This window comes from Mytilus californianus, unplaced genomic scaffold (genome assembly GCF_021869535.1).
Source record: "Mytilus californianus isolate M0D057914Y unplaced genomic scaffold, xbMytCali1.0.p SCAF_11, whole genome shotgun sequence".
NCBI lineage: Eukaryota > Metazoa > Mollusca > Bivalvia > Mytilida > Mytilidae > Mytilus > Mytilus californianus.
Genome location: NW_026262593.1, coordinates 11,063,608 through 11,085,346, shown reverse-complemented (window position 1 = coordinate 11,085,346; position 21,739 = coordinate 11,063,608). Strand labels below are relative to the sequence as shown.

Genomic DNA, 21,739 nt, shown 5'->3' with positions numbered 1-21,739 from the left:
TATTTTTTAATAATATTATGACATGAATAGGTGAGGACAATAGAATTTGGTGTGGTAATGCAGCTAACCCGCCGGGCATATTTGCATCTTTCTTGGTGGATTATAATCCTTTCAAGAGTATTCCATTACTTGAAAATTGGATGTTTGCAGCAGCAGTTAAAATTCATGCATTTGTTACTACAGAGGAAAAACTATCCCTTCAAACAGAAATAGATGTTGTTAATAACATATTACAAACTAAAGACATTGTGGAACGATTTCTAAATTTGGTTGATGATTTTCGCAATGAATCTATCGATGCTCTTTCCGGTGACTTACAACAACAATTGAGTAAGCTTTCATTTTCAGTATCAGAGTTAAGTTCGAGTCTTACTGATATATTGAATAGCCAATCTTCGCTACAGAATATTTCAACAAGTATGAAACTATTATGGGACAAGTTTATAACAATTAAGAAAACAACCAGAAAATTACTCGACGAATTGGAGTTTCATGCAGGCAAATTTGTTGCAAACTTGACTAATTTACTTGAATCTGAAATTGCAAGAATTGGCCGTAACATTAATTTAACTATATCTCGAATTACTTCAAAGGTCTTTTCGTTAGTAAAATCTTACACAGGTGCTGGTTTTCGTTTTACTGCTTTTGTAAGAATATTTTCCTTGGACTTCTCATCAATGGGAGTTGAGCTTGTTCATTCAACCCAACGCTTAGGAGAGTGCAACAAATTTAGAAAAGTGTATGAACTTTTACACGGAGAACCAGCTATTAGAGTACTTGCTAGAGGCAGTCATCCGATTAAACTTGGATATTTTTTGTCCCTGGAAACTGTTGCTCTGAGCATAGCAATCGGCAATGGCAAGTTTGTTGCACATGCTCACATTGATGTTTCAGTACTTGGAATGAAGGCCTCTGGTGATCTTTTTATCAGTAGCAATGGACTTTACGTTGTTATAGAAGGTAACATTTGGAATATTTTCCTGGCAAGAGTAACACTGTCTGTAGAACTCGGGCGCAAATGGTATGAGTTAACGTTTGCTTTGAAAGGCATATTATTAGCAACATCACACAAACTAGGCTCTACTACAGCTGCAAATTCTGATTTTCAAGTTAGTTATCTCACTGGTCTTCGGTTATTTGCTACAAAATTAGCCAATGAAGCTAATAAAAGATTGACTGCAGTTCAAAATGGCTTATCTTCTGCTCAAAAAGCACTAACGCGTGCCCAACAGAAGCTGAGCAATGCTCAAAATAAGGTCAGAGATTGTCATTCGTCATTTGATAATGCAATAAGTAAGCTAGAAACAGTAAAACGAAAGGTAGATGATGCCAAAATTCCTTTTGAGAGAGCATTAGAAACTTTACGAAATGCCCAGAGAAAAGTTAATAACCTGTGTAAAATTAGACACTGCTCCTATTTATGCATTCCAGGATTCCGACTCAGAACTTGTGGCGGATGGATAAGATATCCCTGTTTTAAGTATACCAGTTGCATGTTTAAAGTTCCAAATTTGTTATGTGAAGCAGCAAATCTTTTCTGCCGAGGTGTAAGAGCTCTCGCGTACATTGCTTTAGAAGCCGCTAAGATTCTGGTTAGGGTTCCAATGATAATTTTTGAGACTGTAAAAGCTGCTCTAACAATCGCACAAAATGTGGTAGATAATGCTAGAGTAGTCCTTTATGTAGCAGAAGGCATATTAGAAGTTGCAAAATTCGGTCTGGAGGCTGCTAAAGGTGGTTTGGAAGTTGCCAAAGGTGCTATTGAAGCAGTAAAATTTACTGTTAAGGCTGGGTTATATGTATTTGATCTAATCGTTCTTGGAATCCAACAACTAATTGATGTTAAAAATTGTGGCTTTGAAATAGAAATGTCTACACATGATAAAGCACTGTTCGAGGTAAGTTGTGAAGTAAAAGCGTTCGGATTAGGTTGGACGACCTTTCGATTTTGGTTTGATTTCAGACATCCCGTGACAAGTATTTGGCGTATAGCGAAATCAACTGTGAAAACACTTTTTAAATCAGTTACAAGTGTTTTTGGTAAACGAAAAAGAAGAGACGTTTCTTTCAAGGCAGTCTCAAAAATTCACCACATTTTAAGATTATTTAAAAGAGATACATTTGATAACTCAAATAATGAAACTATGTATTTGAATGACACAATTTTCCATGATGGAAATTGGACATCAGATATCGAATACACAATTGAATACTATGATCGAATAAGGTACTTCGAGCATAATTGTAAGTTGTTCAACAATGTTCATTCTTTTTTAACAACTTCTTTCTATTATTTTCTCAATATATCAGATGAAACCGTCCGTGCGTTGAATGAAAGTACTCATTATCGAAATGAAATTCAAAACATTACTATGTATTCAACTGTTAACAGCATGACATTAGAATCTGCAGGCATAAGTGAAGAGGTCGCATATAACGATTATAATTTAACAATTAATGAACTAAATGCTGTGATGGAAGATGTTAAAATAAACTTGAAAGAGGACCCTGTAATGTCCGAAATCGGAAACGTGACTGAGTTAGCATATAGGATGGTAGACTCTGGAATCGACGAAGCTAATTCCCTTCCACTGATTAATCTTTGGATGTTGGGAATGGAAAATTTTACCTTTGATTTCTTCGATGAAAATGACTGTTCTAACTTTCAAGACTGTCTTCAACATGCTTTCTCGGTCTTTTACGATCTTTTTTCTGACGATTCGATAGAAAATACAGAGTTGAATAGAAATTTAACGGTCACAATTGAAGACAATATCTTGATGCTTATTTTAAATGAATCGCTTTTGATTCAAGATATGTATAAATTAAGCCTTGAGATCAATGATAGCTTAAATGACTTAATGGAGGCAAATATGTTTTGTTCTACACCACCAACATTTTCTTCCCCTTTACCTAATACAACTGTGTTGGTCGGAGACTATCTTAGCCTTGTATGTAATGCTACCGGAGATCCAGATCCAGCAATTTCCTGGTTCTTTAACGATAAACGTCTCAAAAATGAAACAAATCCTGAGCTTAGATATGATGAAGCAACTACAGTGCTGAGTGGACTATACAGGTGCATAGCTGAAAACGTGGTCTTGAATACAACTTCAGATGAGGCATATGTTAATGTCATAGGTCAGTTATATTTGATGTAATATATTGCACTATTTCAGTATTCCCAAATAATCATCAATTTGTAATTAAGTTTTGCGTTCAACGTCCTCCAATACTAATCGTCGGCTATATGAATAAACATTAAATGCTTACTTTATTCTAAAAGCATATTAATTATGTTGTAGTTATGTTCTTCCAAAGTTTTATCAATCTGTAAATCCAGAAATACTTCGGACTCATCAAATTTATAAAGTAATAATTTCATTTACAAACACTGTGTCTATACAACTGCTTATTTGCTGTTAGTCGCGTATTCATCAGCTCAGAATTCAGTGCCTAGGTACTAACATGATTTATGAAATACTTTTAGAGAGTTCATCGTTGATAAACATTTCGAAATTATTCAGAAACTAAAGTTCTAACTCCCTCAAGCATTGTTGTCCTTAGATATTTGATGAATTTTGTTATTCTTTGAATGACCCTTTCGACCAGATAGTTCGTCAAGTATTTGAGCATTCATACATCCTTGGCCCTTAACTTTTTGGGGTTGAGCATTCTTGATGAAGGCTAATTCGTACAAACTCGTTGAACTCACTCAATTTATATTGTATTAATTCATTTAAATAAATGTTGTCATAAAGAGAGTGTTGAATTGATTTCTAATGTAATGAAACCCTTCCGCTGCCTAATGCAGTAATATCATAATCAAACAAACAAAGTCGGAAGATATTAATGTTGACAAGAAACCGATTCAAAAAATTTTGAATTAATATGGTAAGAAATTTTCATAAGATCGTATTTTAATATTCTCTCTTAAGTTCAAAAAGCTATGAAAGTGCAAAGTTCTTGTTTATTATTGAATTTTAGACCTTGTTTCAAACACTAACAACATAAACCGATTTTCTTTCTATTTAAGAGTGTCCATTGGGTACATTTTACGAGTCCGGTTTATGCCTCAAATGTCCAAAGGGTGCATTCCAGTATAAATGGAACCAACTACAATGTGAGAATTGTAAAGACGGCTATACAACGCTGACGACTGGCTCTGTATATTACACAGACTGCTATGGTAACTAGTTTTTCTATAAAAATGCAAAATAAATGTGGCTTTTAAACTTATCAATGGCCATTATGTGTCTGTACACAGACGATCATTTACTAAAGCTAACAGGGTCGTTCGGACATTTCTAGAAATTAATTTTAGTTTTCCTTCAATATGGTTTTTTAGTTTTATTGATGATGTGATATATTTTAATTCATCGTTGATATGACTGCAGTAAATTGAATGCACTAACGAACACTAGTCAAACCAAACTGTTTGGTTACTTTGCAAAGAAACGTGTTTCGTCTAAGGCTAGTAAATATATTATGTATGGCAGGAATTAAAGATTGATTTTATCTTTATCCATCTAGAATTATTACGTTCTTTAATTAATTAATTGATGGTTTTCTATTAAAGCGTTGTATATCTTTTCCCTATTTTATTCCTCATAAGACTTAAAATCTCATGCATGAATTTTTTTTGACTTCCGGGGCAAATAAAAAAAAATTCATAATAAAAAAACTATTTCCATCATTGTCTATCGTCCGTCATCATTTTTGTTTGTTTTACAAATCCTGATGTGGTTCCAATCTTTCTATAACTATAGCTATCAGATTCATATTTTTGACCTGGACTGTTATTACTAAATTTCTTTAAAATATTTAAGAAAGGGGCATAATCTTTTCATATACTTTAAATGAATTCTCATTTAAATATCCTTTTAAAACATTTTTTAATTTGGTTCCGTTGAAGCGTCGTAGCAATTTTACTTGTTTGTCGAGAAAATCTTTTTAATTATTGTTTTCTTGTTAGTTTTTAACAATTGATTTCAGAATACAATGAATGAATGCATAATTCAGAAAAATCGTTAACAACGAAAATTGATACTGATTTTCAGGACCCCGAATACATTCAATTTAATATCTCAATATTGAATACTAAAACATTCCAAAGATCTTTGAGAGTACATATATACAATCTAAGTTCCTTTCATCTTGCAATAGTATTAAAACATTTGACTTTTCTACACTTTACACAAGTATCCCCCATTTCAAACTTAAAGACAATTGAAAGAGTTGGTACTCCTTTGTTTCATAAAAAAGAATGACAAACGTAGATACAAGTATCTTGTCTTAGGGATCACAAATCCTACTTTTTAACCATCGAACTTGAGATAAGGATACAATAGATACAGTTAAGTCTGCCTCGTATCTTGACTTACATCTCGAAATTGAAAATGAAGGTAGGTTGAAAACAAAACTTTACGACAAAAGAGATGATTTCAGCTTCCCAATTGTGAACTTTCCATTTCTTTGTAGAAACATTCCAGCAGCTCCTGCATACGGAGTATACATCTCCCAGTCGATACGATAATACAGGGCTTGTATTTCCTATTATGATTTCCTTGATAGAGTTGGTTAACCGTTATGGAATATCCGTTTCACAAATGATAGCAGATATGTTCCTAATGTCGTTACTACAATCTAGTCCCCTTTTCCCCAATGTGACCTACCCAACTAGACTTATTACCGGGTTTGTACTAACATGAGCATGCAACACGACGGGTGCCACATATGGAGCAGAATCTGCTTACCCTTCCGGAGCACCCGAGATCACCCCAAGTTTTTGGTGGGGTTCGTGTTGCTCAGTCTTTAGTTTTCTATGTTGTGTTTTGTGTACTATTGTTTGTCTGTTTGTCTGTTTGTCTGTTGGTCTTTTTCTTTTTTAGTCATGACGTCGTCAGTTTATTTTCGACTTATGAGATTGAATGTCCCTTTGGTATCTTTCGCCTCTCTTTTCATTTGCTCAGTGAAATGCATATAAGCATCAATAAAAGCCTGCAGTTTCTCATTAAGATCATTCAAGTTTGTTAAGACTAATAAGTTTATTTTATAAAGATTTTGTTCAGAACCACTAATGTACTATTCCTTTTAATATTTTACTACACCAAGCCCTATAACTCATCTACATTATTTTTTTTGTAATAATCCGTAGTATGTCATGAATGAAATATCCTCCGGAGTTTGAAATACAGTAATGGTTTGTTGTAACTATCCCGATTGTCAGATTTCGTGTATGAGGTTTTATCTTAATCATGACATTGATCAGTGGTTCACTACAATACACCTCACCTGACCCCGTTCTAAAAGATCGATCTTTTCATGACTATGTAGATGGCATTCAAATATAGCATCAGCATATTGTTTAATCCGATTGATGATTTATATTTTCTTGTGTATATTTACCAGATCCTGTGTACATTTTGAAATGTAATACGTTCAGCATACATGTATATATTCTCTTTCAGATATTGATGAATGCATTACAAACGTGTCCAGATGTGAACAGAGTTGCAAAAATACAAATGGCTCCTTCACTTGCAGTTGTAAGTGGATCTATGAATTGGCTCCAGACGGAAAATCTTGTTCAGGTAGAAATTAAGTATTGGTCTAAACGCGTCTTTCGAAAAACAGTATGTCCCCGCAAGAAAAATATGACATTTTTTTGTTGATTATGGCAGATGTCATAGTAGTTAGCGAACGTGACGTGGCAATAATAAATCATTTTATTCTAAACGTTAGCTTTAAAGAATCATTAGAGATTCGAAATTATATATTCGAAATTAGAGATTCAATATCGGACATTGAAATTTCAGTGCGGCAGTTTCTAATCAAGGGATGTAGTAACCATAGTTTGTTTCCTGAAGAAGCGAGCACATTTTGACCCTGCTTTCCAGATTATTTTTCGTCTTTTTTTTAAAATTATCAGTAAAATTGTTTTCTACAAGGATAACCAGTCCTTTACCTTTCATTCGACACCTAAATTACAAAAATATATTCCACATTGTTTGATATTTACACCTATGCGTTGGAACTATTTTGATAATATGTACTACTTTCCGGTATTGGTGGTGTTACATCTTACATAGTCTACCCGAATTATTTGTCCTATACATACGTTATATTTCATGCCAAGTTATCTAACATATATTGCGATGTGTCCCGTGGTTTTCAATTTCCTGCCAAGTTATCTAACATATATTGCGATGTGTCCCGTGGTTTTCAATTTCCTGCCAAGTTATCTAACATATATAGCGATATTTCCCGTGGTTTTTAATTTCCTGCCAAGTTATCTAACATATATTGCGATGTGTCCCGTGGTTTTCAATTTCATGCCAAGTTATCTAACATATATTGCGATGTGTTCCGTGGTTTTCAATTTCATGCCAAGTTATCTAACATATATTGCGATGTGTCCCGTGGTGCTCAAAATGTTAGTATAACGTTTTGCACGCTTCAGTGTAATTATCGAGCTAAAATATAACAGTACATGTTTGATTTCTTTGCCAGATTTATTTTATTGAAACAACTCCATGGTTTTGTTCTTCAATTCACAGTCGTGGCGTGCTCGTCAGTTTGCAAAGAACTCCGCTTGAAGCGTTGTTCCTTTGCTTTTTGTGTTGTTTGCTTTGCATATACTGATTCAAGTGTCATGGATAGATATCACCTATCCTTTCTTTTCTATTATAACATAGATGTTCTGTGTCGGGATACCATTGTCTCCGTTTTTGTAAGACCGTTCTTGTGTAGTAACAGAGCCTGCTTGAACAGTGCATACGTTTTTTATATAGATTAGACCGTTGGTTTTCCCGTTTGAATGGTTTTACACTAGTAATTGTTGGGGCCCTTTATAGCTTACTGTTCGGTGTGAGCCAAGGCTCCGTGTTGAAGACCGTACTGTGACCTATAATGGTTTACTTTTATAAATTCTGACTTGGATGGAGAGTTGTCTCATTGGCACTCATACCACATCTACCATTGGTATGTTATAATTGAATTGCCTACAAACTAGTCCTAATTTTCTCGTTCATGAAAAAATGAAAGCTACGCGAAATATCAAATTCCGTTATGAGTGGGGTTTTTTTTATTAAAAAGAAGATTTGTTTACTACACTTTTTGTAATTTTATAAAGCATTTTAAATTAATTAGTATTCGGCATAACGTATATTATAAACATCTCTTAATCAAATATCGCGATATGTTCATTTGTTACCTTTATATGTATTCTTAATTGATTCATGTGTTTTAAACATAGGAAAACTACTGTTGCCTAAATTTACGGCCATTATTTCAATATTTCAGAGCTTAGTATGTTGTTAAAGGTTATGGTTTGTACATTTATCGGTATTGCAGCCTTAGTTGTTGGTGTTATTACATTAAAGATATGGAAAGGAAGACAAATGAAAAACAATAAAATAAGGTATTGTATAAGCCAAAAGAAAATGCAAATTCATGATAAAAAGCAACTAGATTGTAATACAGATTATGTGTCTATTCTCGCCTTTTTGTATGTTCCAGGTTACGCAATTAATGACAAAACCTGAGCCGCGACAGAATTCAAAACTGAAAATAAAAAAGCGCGTTGAAAGATTCTTGATAAAAGTCAAAAATATGACTGTTGTTTCCAGTCGTTCTGTTGGTTGATATAATTGAGCTTTTGGTTTTGTCAGTTTTTGTGGACTTCCTCCTTTTATGAATTTACCTACGAGTTCGGTATTTTTGTTAATACATATTTTAGCCTAGTGAATACAAAAAGGTAAAACCGTAATATTTATTAACTTCATTTGATTATAGTTTACTCATAATCATACATATTCTATAGCAATGAATATGTTGATATTATTGTGCAATTATTTACTCTTCATTTGAACTTCTATTTAGTTCATGTACATCAAGAAAATAAATATGATTTATGCACACACATTTAATATTCTTTTCATTTTCAGGCCAACATTTATAATTGTTTGTGAGAGTATACAATCACCACCAAAGGACCATAGTTTCATACTGAATAGGAAAATGGAACTAACAAGTCACACATGACAGTTTTATTCATACCAATTACTTTTGACTCGAAGGTTTTATTTATACCTACATTAGTTTATGTTTGACACATCATTTTAAATTTGTAGCACGAACTTACGCATACTGTTTTAAGAAAAAATGTCTTGTATTTCGAAATATCGCTTGCTTACAAAATTAATGAATAATAGTAACGTTTTTTTAAACTAATGGACGCAAATGCTGTTTTACTATTGATTGGAAATACTAAAGGTTGCAGTTCTGTAAATATAGACAATGCAATTTCCCATAGGAACTCCTTTTGCGGCTTAAACTGTGCCAATTTACTGTGAAGTTTCGTAAAAATTCATATCCTGGAATGGAAAGTTCATAAGCACTACTATTTTGGCAAAGGTCAATACATAGGATTGTGCAGCATATTTTCAATATTTATTGGCCTTGAACTTTTAAAAGTTTAAACTTATACTAAAATACTGTACTACCCTTTACTTCGAGTCTTCCTAAGAATTCAATTTGTTTGCTATCCAAAATTTCTGATACTGGTAAAATTCCAAAGTTATGTTTTTATGAGATGAAGCATGGAGATCATATCGGGATACAAGTAGGTAAACAGAATAAAATATCTATGAATATTAAAAAATCTCCCCAAAAAGAGGAGTAGTGTGTTAATCAGCTGTTTCTACAATCATTAACATTGTATGTTGAATTATTGTGTTTTCTTCTATGGCCTTTGTTAATTGGTTTTAGAGAATACAATATCTATCTATCTAGTACAAAGTGCAACCTATACCAACATTTATTCAAATAGAAAAAAATGTAAAAACTCTTTTAATCAAAACAATACTTATTTATCAGAATCATAGCCTAAACGAAATCACTGCATACATATATTTTTACAGTACATTAAATACCCAAAACCTCAGTTTCAATTTTTAAAGAATTTGAAAACAAGACTTTAATTATTGAAACTAGCTGTCAGTAACTGCGAATATTCTCAGATCTGTACTTAGTGTCTTTTTGTTGTAGGGATGTATAAGTACCCGGCCACGTCCACTCTGTGTTTTTGTTATATGTATTTCTGTGTGTATCCATCTGATGAGTTAAGCCTTTTTCAACTTATTTTTATAGTTTGTTCTTATGTTGTACTGTTACTCCACTGTCCCAGGTTAGGGCACTAGAGCACACAATATAGTAAGTTTTATAGAGGCTTTTTTATTTTTTGATCTGCTTGTCGCTTGCATGTTTGTTATTTGTATGGCATATTTGTATCACTCAGAAATGTGTCCATCCCCCCAAACGTGCCCGATTCCCCCATACGTGTCCATGTGACGTCAATGAACTGCAAAACATGTCTAGTTGCTAAAGGGTGCAAAAACGTGTTCTGTTTATGAATGCCCAATTGTGTCCATTTTAAAAAAAAAAACGCCCAAACATGTCCAGTTCATACAAAACCGTAAGGTCTCCTTTTTAAAAGCACAGAAACCACATCTGCAGGAAGCCTATTGTACAATACCCTCATACATTATAAAGATATGTAGGCATCACCGGAGAATATTAGTACAAAAGAATTCATTTAGTAAACGATGATTTAAACTATACAAAAATACTCAATTGCAATTTGTATGTTTGTTCTAAATATGCATGATATATTTGCCACTGGACATTAAACAATCAACAGTCAATGGTTAATTATGTGTTGCAAATTTAGCTTGCAATTATGCTTAATTTAGATAACCGGCGTTGAACAAACTAATGCTTATAAATAAGCACTTGGAAGATAAAATGTATTAGATTTCTTAATTGCGAAGTACCTCAATCTGAACTTTAAAACAATGATAATTTTATTGATGAAAAATTAATAAAACCGCTGCACGTAAAAATGACTTTTTGTTGTGCCATTCTTTTTTAACCTGGTGTCTTGTTTATTTCAAAGCAGAAGTCACTGTGCACAGTGTACCATATCTTGGACATTGGTCTATACGGATTACTACACCTTTTCTCCAGATGACCTTGGGTAGCTGTTTCGATTGTTTTTAGAATTCAACCGAAATCCGACGTCTTCTATCGTATCCCACATCATTGACTAGTCTATTGCCGTAAACGTTTTTGACTTCACGGAGTAATATTAGCGTTAAAAGTTTTGGGTGGAACTGGCGTTTTAAACTGGACACGTTTTGTCAAATAACAAATATCGGACACGTTTGGGGAATGTGAAGTCGGACACGTTTGGGCGATTCATGACTTAAAGGACACGTTTAGGCGAAATAGAAACGTTTGGGGGAATCGGACATGTTTGTGGTGATGGACATGTTTGCGAGTGTTACATATTTATTGTAACATATTGCCATTTTGTTTGATGTTTTATCTTATCGTTTGTTTTATCAATTGTTGCCACTAGATGATAATTATTTGTTGTTTTATTATAGTTTTCGTGACAACTATTTACTTACAGCAGTATATAGAATTATTTATGAAATGCTTTTTTAATTTCCTTATCAATATACGTTAGTAGTGTACATGGAGAAATATTCGCTTTCCGCTTTTATTCTAATATGATCTTACCTGATATAGTTTTTAGTGTTGAGTGCAAAATGAAGTAATGCACAGTTTTTACAAGTCAATAAAAGAGTAAACTCTAACACATGTTAATGCAGTATGTAAAGATATCGAAACTAATCGGAAATATTGTTCAGTTTGTTAGGTCTTCTCTAATATCTTTGTTTTCCACACAAATTCATTGAAACTAGACAATCTTAAACCACGGACTTAAAGTGACAGACTGGAAATTCCCCAGAGATCATCATTATCATGTGAAGCTTTAGTTTTGGCACAACTTTTGGTCTTTATAATACCGATTTGTATGCACACGGCACATATTACTGACTTAAAAAAGGACTAACGATACCAAGGGAACATTTAAAACTCATAATTCGAGAGAAACTGACAACGCCATCGCAAAAAACAAAAGACGAACAAAAGACAAATGAGTTCACAAAACACCACATAGAAAAATAAAGACTGATCAAAACAAACCACTAAAAACTTGTGGTGCTCCGGAAGTATAAGAAGATTATGCCTCACCAGTGGCATCCGTCGTGTAACTCATGGAAAAAATGCATAAAAGTTGATGTTTGGTACATGTTTGGTAAATTTCAACGAGTCAGTAATCAAATTAAACAAAAAACTTTAAACTTAATAAAAACAGTGAAAAGTGTTGATAATGCTATTTATATGGGTTGCTTGCTGACGAAAGATTCATTTAAGTCTATATTCACTCTGGCATAACTTTTAATATTGTTGTCGTGCCTTTGCAATCGTTTGAATATTATATCAATTGTAACTTCCTATGATTAATTTTATAAGATTTGTTAACAGGAAGCCTATAATTGTTTGTAAAGTAAGTGCAAGATAAAAAAAAACCTACATAAAGGCTACATGTGTGACTTATAAATTAAATGCAGAGAATAAGATACATTTGAATAAATTGATGTTGTATTACAACACAAATAACTGATCTCAGAAAGACACGAATCTCTATGCGGACACGTGATTTTTTATTCGATTTATATTCCTTTTGTGCTCATTGTGAGAACACTGTCTCTTGACCTGACCGATAAAAGTAATGGTGAGTGGGAGTTAAGTAGTCGACTTTATCTTGAGACAACCCCGTTCTGTATTTTAACAAGAACAAATTCACATGAAAATACTATGGAGCAGAACATTATAATCATGCAAGTGTTAAATTGTTATGCAAGTTCATAAATATCTGTCTGTGTGCCTCGTCACTTCTTTAATGACAATTACGTGTATCTATTTTTAAATTATGTAGCCGAACCTACTTTCATGGCCTGTTGTGATTGGAGACTTATGTATGTGCCTTTTATGTTCATCTTGTTATTCTATTTTTAATGTTTAATGTTAATGGTATTAAATTGATTCCAAAAATCTTTCATATATACAAAAATTTGGTTTGCGTATATGGCTGTACCTGTAAAAACTAACTACATACGTGACATCAAATCCTTCTTTTCACGGTGATTTTAATAGAGCCTATACATTCGGACATGATCATGTAAACGTATCCTTCTTTTGAATATAACAGTTCTTGAATTTTATCAATTCAATACTGTAGTAAGATCGGAATATTATCTTCATCGGTACAAACATTGATTTTCTTCTTAACAAATTAGAACATACTAGTTACTAAATATGTATTGCATAGTATGACGTCCATTTTCACTGAACTAATACACATTTTTATTGAGGGGCCAGCTGAGGACCACCTCCGGGTGCTGGATTTTCTCGCTGCATTGAAGACCCATTGGTGGCCTTCGGCTGTTATCTGCTCTTTAGCCGAGCTGTTGTCTCTTTGACATATTCCCCATTTCCATTCTCAATTTTATTTTATTTCTTAAAAGCTATGAACACTTATGGTCCTACATCCTGTCGATACTTATATTTTACATTGTACAAGGACACGGATTTCTCGGACCATTTATGACGTCTTTGCACTAAATATCCAGGCGTGTACTGGTATATTTTCTATACTTGGAAACATGATTTTTTTTTAAATTTTGTAATTGCTTTTAACTAGATTTTGTTAACTGTTAAAACTCTACGAACAGCTCTTTGTGTTTTTGTCTTAATGTGAGTTGTTTGTCGTGCTTTTGCCGATGTGATTAGCCAAGTCATTTTCGACTGAATTTTACATTTGTTCTTAATTATGATGGTACGACACTGTCATCAATAACAAAAAAGTTGAACGCATATTCATAATATGAACCTGTTCCTAGTCAGAAGCCTGTAATTTAGGGGTTTTTGTTGGCAGCTGTCTGTCATATTTGTTTTTGCTCATTATTTTAGTATTTATTTGGCCGTTGTATTCTCGTTTGAATTGTTTCACATTTTTCACGTCGGGGTCTTTTATTGTGTACTATACGGTATGGATTTTGTTCATTTTTCATAGGTACTTACATCAACGTAAGTGGTTTCTGGTGGATAGTTGTCTCATTGGCAATCGTACTACGAAACTTACTATATAGAAATAAAGTTTTCCAATGTAGTATTTCAAACATTGATTCAGAAGTAGTTTTTAATAGATTTGTGGGATTTAGGGGATTTGTTTTCACAAATCCTACAGTAGGTGGAAGTTTGAGTACTGAGAACGTTTAAGTATGCACATCCTATTGTACCCGTGTACGTCATCAGTGGGTTTTGTTGTCTTGCACTATAATATCTCTTTGTGTAAGAGTGCATTTTGGAGTTCGGTGTTTACAGCAGATCTTTGGCAATTAATGCGCATGTCTCCTTTCAATTAAAAGCTAGACACATGCAATTCCTTGTCATTGTTTATAGAAGTTTGTGTATTTCTTCTTCGATGAACGTATACGTATAATATATATTTACTTTTTTGAAAGGTGCTTGTGAACGTACTGTACGTTATGAAAAGCTGTCAAATAGTATTATGTTTAACGTCAAATCCTGCGTAGGAGGTGTTCATATTTCCCGGTTTAAACATTAGTCGAAGACCAACCGAAAACACCATGACAAAAACGATGTAAAGACAAACAACAATCTTTAATCAAAGCGCGAAAGCGCTGTAAAGGCAGTTAATTACAGGTTGTGTGTATTTTTAGTCCAGTTATATCATTATCTTGCATAGTACAGTGTACTTATCAGAGGTGGCTTTCAGTATTTAAGATTTAGAGTTTTCTAATGATATTGAACAAGTTTTATGAATGTCATATTCTGAGCACTATATGAAGGCGATTGTTCTCACTTGTTTATGAACTAGTGCATTATGTCCAGTTTGTACCTTTTTTATCTATGTTTATAGTCAAATTAGTCATCAAAGGTACCAGGATTATAATTTAATACGCCAGACGCGCGTTTCGTCTACATAAGACTCATCAGTGACGCTCAGATCAAAATAGTTATAAAGCCAAACAAGTACAAAGTTGAAGAGCATTGAGGACCCAAAATTTCAAAAAGTTGTGCCAAATACGGCTTAGGTAATCTATTCCTTGGATAAGAAAATCCTTAGTTTTTCGAAAAATTCAAAGTTTTGTAACAGGAAGTTTATAAAAATGACCATATAATTGATATTCAAATACTGTTTAAAATAGTTAGGCATTTTCTTTTTAGTAATAAGTAAATGTTATCAACTGTATTTTATTCAACTCTGCAAATGTGGTTTGTTACTGGTAAGTATGGATGATAGTTGTTTAATTGGCAATCATAACACATCTCCTTATTTATATAATGATCTATATTCAACGACCTCAGGTACAAAAAAAATGTATGTAACTAAACTGTGATGGGAAACCTTCGACTTCTTTCTTTTATATAAACTTTTGATTTGGTACCATAGAACTATGTAGAATAAATGTACATTGCAACATGTCAACTCTTTCAATGACAATACTTTTTTAGAAACTATAACTCTAAGCAAAATTATATTTCCAAGTTTCAAGTAATTTATGAATGAAATAAATGTGGATAGTGTCCACATGTGGACACAGATGATGCCCCCGCTTGCATATCATATAGTTATAAAGGGACATAACTGAAGAACAGTAAAAGTGACGCTACCCAAATTTGAACTTGATCTGAGTTTTGTGTGTAAGTCTCATAACATTTGGTTGAGGCTAACTTAAGTAGAGAACAGAAACTAAAATTCAGCAATTTTTCTTTTTATAAAGGGGCATAACTCAATAATGGTTAAAGTGACACTACCCAAATTCAACTTGATCTGTGTTTTATCAGTGGAAGTCAAAATTAAACATTGCATTGTATAAAGCATTGATTGTAGTTGATTCAACTATAATCATGGTCAAAGGAAGATAACTCCAATTTAAAAAAAAACTTGATATTTAGAAGAAAATAAAAATTTTGCAATTTTTTCCATTTATAAAGGGGCATAACTCTAGAATGGTTAAAGTGACGCCACCAAAATTCAAACTTAATCTGTGTTTTGTGGTAATAAGCATTGTGTATAAGTTTCATAACATTTGATTGAGGCAAACTTAAGTTAGAGAACAGAAACTAAAAATTTTGCAATTTTTCTATTTATAAAGGGGCATAACTCTAGGACGGTTAAAGTGACGCCACCAAAATTCAAACTTGATCTGTGTTTTGTGGTAATAAGCATTGTATATAAGTTTCATAACATTTGGTTGAGGCAAACTTAAGTTAGAGGACGGAAACTAAAAATTTTGCAATTTTCCCATTTATAAAGGGACATAACTCTAGAACGGTTAAAGTGACACCACCAAAATTCAAACTTGATCTGTGTTTTGTGGTAATAAGCCTTGTGTATAAGTTTCATAACATTTGGTTGAGGCAAACTTAAGTTAGAGGACGGAAACTAAAAATTTTGCAATTTTTCCATTTATAAAGGGGCATAACTCTAGAACGGTTAAATTGACGCCACCAAAATTCAAACTTGATCTGTGTTTTGTGGTAATAAGCCTTGTGTATAAGTTTCATAACATTTGGTTGAGGCAAACTTAAGTTAGAGAACGGAAACTAAAAATTTTGCAATTTTTCCATTTATAAAGGGGCATAACTCTAGAACGGTTAAGGTGACGCCACCAAAATTCAAACTTGATCTGTGTTTTGTGATAATAAGCATTGTGTATAAGTGTCATAACATTTGGTTGAGGCAAACTCAAGTTAGAGAACGGAAACCAATTTTGGGACGTACGGACGGACGTATGTACGTACGTACGTACAGACGGACAAGGGTAAAACTTAATGCCCCCACCGCTACGGCGGGGGCATAAAAAGGAGTTCTTAATTAAGAAATAAACTGATTCGCTGAGCTCAGCTGGATACACCCGCAGAGGTCCAACCTTGAACAGTTGGGGCAAAAATGGACACAATATTCAAGCTTGATACAGGTCTGAATGTGGATTGTAATTAAAAATTTGACATATTATAGTTTCTGAATAAATGTAGTCAAAGAACTTGAAATAGGTTATATGAATTGAATTTATATTCAATTAAAGGTTTCTTGCTGTTGTGCAATAAACTGTGCTGTTGCGCAATACTTAATAAATCTGTTGCCAGACTATAAACAAATAAAGTTCAATTTCTTCTCAATGTCATATTTGAAATTTATGAAAATCTATAGGGAGATTACATCAATAGCTATAAATAATTCACCAAAGTTTCATGCGAACTGCTTAAAGCATTTTTGAGTTGTTGTCCAACAACAGTGCACACGCTGAAATGTCTCGCCTTCTTAACTAATCACTGATATTATGTTGATAGTCCTTAATATAAAGCTTTATTACAACTGTCACATAAACTTAACATTAACCAAGAAAACTAAACATTGACCAATGAACCATGAAAATGAGGTCAAGGTCAGATGAACCATGCCAGGCAGGCATGTACAGCTAACAATTCTTCCATACAACAAATATAGTTGACCTATTGCTTATAGTTTAAGAAAAACAGACCAAAACACAAAAACTTAACAGAGCAATGAACTGTGAAAATGAGGTCAAGGTCAAATAAAACCTGCACGACTGACATAAAGATCATAAAATATTTCCATACACCAAATATAGTTGACCTATTGCATAGAGTATTAGAAAAAAAGACCAAAACCCAAAATCTTAACTTTGACCACTGAACCATGAAAATGAGGTCAAGGTCAAATGACACCTGCCAGCTAGATATGTACATCTTACAATCATTCCATACACCAAATATAGTAGACCAATGGCATACAGTATAAGAAAAACAGACCAAAACACAAAAACTTAACTATAACCACTGAACCATGAAAATGAGGTCAAGGTCAGATGACACCTGCCAGTTGGACATGTACACCTTACAGTCCTTCCATACACCGAATATACTTGACCTATTGCTTATAGTATCTGAGATATGGACTTGACCACCAAAACTTAACCTTGTTCACTGATCCATGAAATGAGGTTGAGGTCAAGTGAAAACTATCTGACGGGCATGAGGACCTTGCAAGGTACGCACATACCAAACATAGTTATCCTACTACTTATAATAAGAGAGAATTTAACATTACAAAAAATGTTAACTTTTTTTTCAAGTAGTCACTAAACCATGAAAATGAGGTCAAGGACATTGGACATGTGGCTGACGGAAACTTCGTAACATGAGGCATCCATATACAAAGTATGAAGCAGCCAGGTCTTCCATCTTCTAAAATATAAAGCTTTTAAGAAGTTAGCTAACACCGCCGCTGCCACACCACTATCCCTATGTCGAGCTATCTGCGACAAAAGTCGCAGGCTCGACAAAAACTGGAAAATCCCAATAAAACCCCATAACTCAGAAATGTAAAATCTAAAATTTATAAAATTCTAAAGGGAGCTTACGGATTGATAATTTAGTCTTAGATGCAAGATTTTTTTATCAGTTGTTAGTGGCTTTGAACTAGCTGTCAGTAACTGCGAGTACTCTCAGATCTGTACTTAGTGTCTTTTTGTTGTTTGGATGTACAACTACCCGACCACGTCCACTTGTATTTGTATTTATCCATCTGATGAGTTAAGCCTCTTTCAACTGATTTTTATAGTTTGTTCTTATATTGTACTGTTACAACACTGTCCCAGGTTAGGGGGAAGGTTGGGAGTCCGCTAACATTTTTAACCCCGACACATTCTGTATGTACATGTATGTGCCTGTCCCATGTCAGGAGCCTGTAATTCAGTGGTTGTCGTTTGTTTATGTGTTGCATATTTGTTATATTCGTTCATTTTTTGTACATAAATTAGGCCGTTAGTTTTCTTGTTTGAATTGTTTTACATTGTCATTTCGGGGCTTTTTATAGCTGACTGTGCGGTATGGGCTTTGCTCATTGTTGAAGGCCATACTGTGACCTATAGCTGTTAATTTCTGTGTCATTTGGTCTCTTGTAGAGAGTTGTCTCATTGGCAATCATACCACATCTTCTTTTTTATATTTACATCAACAGATATAAACAATTCATCAAAGTCAAGGTGAGACAACAAAACTTAGTGGTAAGATCTATGAAATTTTTTACACGGTACAAGTTTTTCTCATTATTGGAGACTGTACAGTGACAGTAACACCTGTAACTGCTTAAACCCATTTCTTATGCACTTTAGTTCGATAAACTCACTGAATATCATACCACATCTCCTTATTTTTATATGCATTACAATTTACATGTGCATGTAATTATAAATATATATATATCAGAACAAAATGCATTGCGTCACTTTTATTTCTGCATCCTTTGGCACAATACAAGTTCTAAAATTACACAACATAAAACAACTAAATGTTATTTCGGATGAAAGTTTTGTTTCAGTTCCATTCATAGGATTTGTGAGAATTTTGTATGTTTTGCCAAGTCCAATAATTCGCTCTATGTGCACATGTTAATTGGAGACTTTTCTATCCCGTATAAGAGTTTTGGAACTAATTCTGTTTCTTTTTTTGAAAAAAGTTAGCAAACAAATCTTGCACATTTAAACCTTTGTTTGCCATCACACTGTCACCTGGATCACATAATTGAACTACATTTTGTATTCTACATCTTTCAACTATTTCATAGTCACTGGTAGAACCAACATATGCATTAGAGACATAGTTGACTAAACCACCAGGCGTCGAACATACAAGTATTTTCAGTGTTTCTGTTTTTATATGATGAAAAGGTTGCCTGAGCTCTAGGAGTTTTAGGTTTTATCACGGGATATTCTGTGCTGTCAATAATAATCCAAGTCGTAGGAAACTTTAATTTGAAGTTGGATGGCGAAAAATGCCTGACTAAACCACTAGATGGCCAAGTGTTAGCCTCACACCACTGTTTAGGCATAAAAACAATCCATGTATACACAATATTCTTAACACTAGATTCAATCTAGAATCTAGAAAGTTCAAAGTTGGTTGTATAATGCCTCAATTTCATCAAAGTCATAAAAAAACTGATTTTCAACTGACACCCTATCAATTTGAAAATATATGTATCTCAAACAATGTGCTGTTGGACAAAGTGTGGTCAAAACAAATAAAAATTTAGTATACAACTCTAAACCAGTATAAAAATGCATGGCTGTGTCACGTGTCTTCATTTCAAAATTCTCTGCTGAAAACATAGACATTGATGGTGTTTGCGTAATTCCATCTTGGAAGCTCAACATTAGCTCGGCAGTTGGTGGTGGACAGTCATACATTAAATCCTTTCTGCAGTATGAATGACTTCTTCAGGAAAACCAACTTTACAATCAAAACTTTCCTCTAGATTTCTACTACAATATTCATCAAGTTTAGTTCTTTTGTTTTCACAGGAAACTGCCCTGATTTTTCTTTTTGCGGACGATTCAGTCTCTTGCTTGGTCCAGGAAAATAGGCTGGGAATGGCAGTAGACTTAAGTCTCTGTATGGTGGGTTTGCGCCTTGAAAAAGGTTATAAAACATTAGTTTTTTTATAATTAAATGAACTTCCATTAGCAATGTATACTTTGTATTACCTGGCCAAATATTAACTAGATTTATTCATTACAATCTGGATAAAACTATGTTTGCCTGATTCAATGTATGTTATGTAAATCCAAAGGACAAACGATGAGAGACTTATGCAACAAACGTACATTGTCTGTACCTAAATAACTATAATATAGATGAGAGCATGTCACTGTTTTGTTCCTGTTAACATTGTCATTGATATTTTTCAAGAAAGTCTATGAGGCATAGCTTATGCATTCCTGTCATTACTACATTAGCATAATTACTGCTAAAATAATTCTCAGTATGATATACCTCTTGTAAGAAATCATTATAATTGTAGCAATCACCAAAAAATCTCACACAGATCACATTGAATCGTAATCCAAAAAATTATGACGTCTTGAATTAACCACCCCCTTTTATTCTAAAACGATAATTGCGGTTGTAAACATACTTTGGTTTATTCGCATGGCGATTACATATATAACTATATATTTCAAAAAGAAAATAGAGTTTTACCATGCATAGTTTCGTGCACGTAGTCTTTTTCAGTAAAATGTGCCTTGCAAACAACAGCTGATTGAGATGGACTCCACGATTTCATCGTGTTCTCGTCCAATCTGCGTTTGGGCCATGGCGTTGATCCAACTTTTACTTGTTTTTAAGTCATTTGGAAATGCATGTCCTCCTCTTAAATGACATCCAGGAACACAACAACAAGTACTTGGCATCGTTAATTAAAAATGTAACTGAAATAGTTGCACAGTGCAGAAACCGGAAGTTGAGGAACAGGATCGGCTACCACGGCGCCACCTATTCAGGAACGATAATTTGCTACTTTATATAACTGCGAAATAACAATAACGTTAGACGGGTTCACGTGCATGGACAGAAATGCGCTTTAAATTGTATAATATAATTAATGTTCAGTCGACTCTTAATTATTATATCAACGACTGAAATGATTTATAAACATCTAGATTGCAGATAACACTCGAAATTAACCCGAGCTCTTTCCACACGGAATTCAAATAATTCTAGTTTGTCAATCGGTTGACTGCTTATAATGCAAAATACAAATATATCAAAAGTTTTTAAAACTAACAAAACACAATGATCGTTTCTCTATTTACCAATGTAAATGAAATGAAACAAAAAACATTTTATATCACAATAAGAAGAGGAGAGAATTCAACATTTCCGGATCTACTTCGAGCCTAATGACCCCCCACGTAGATAAGTTGGA

General features: G+C 33.6%; 1 protein-coding gene across 7 annotated transcripts in view; it reads left to right on the top strand.

Moving 5' to 3' along the window:
* The window catches only part of LOC127719541 (matrilin-2-like), a 199,947-nt gene extending 188,284 nt beyond the window's left edge, over positions 1-11,663 (top strand). For 6 of the 7 annotated variants that reach the window (XM_052225756.1, XM_052225759.1, XM_052225761.1 and 3 more), the window contains 5 exons: positions 31-3,141; positions 4,037-4,189; positions 6,471-6,593; positions 8,305-8,422; positions 8,949-11,663. In XM_052225756.1, coding sequence (XP_052081716.1) covers positions 31-3,141; positions 4,037-4,189; positions 6,471-6,593; positions 8,305-8,422; positions 8,949-9,045 — 3,602 coding nt within the window. In that variant the 3' untranslated portion in view covers positions 9,046-11,663. The remainder of the gene's footprint in view (positions 1-30; positions 3,142-4,036; positions 4,190-6,470; positions 6,594-8,304; positions 8,423-8,948) is intronic. The other variant, XM_052225762.1, reaches the window with a different exon arrangement.
* Positions 11,664-21,739: the final 10,076 nt, after the last annotated feature.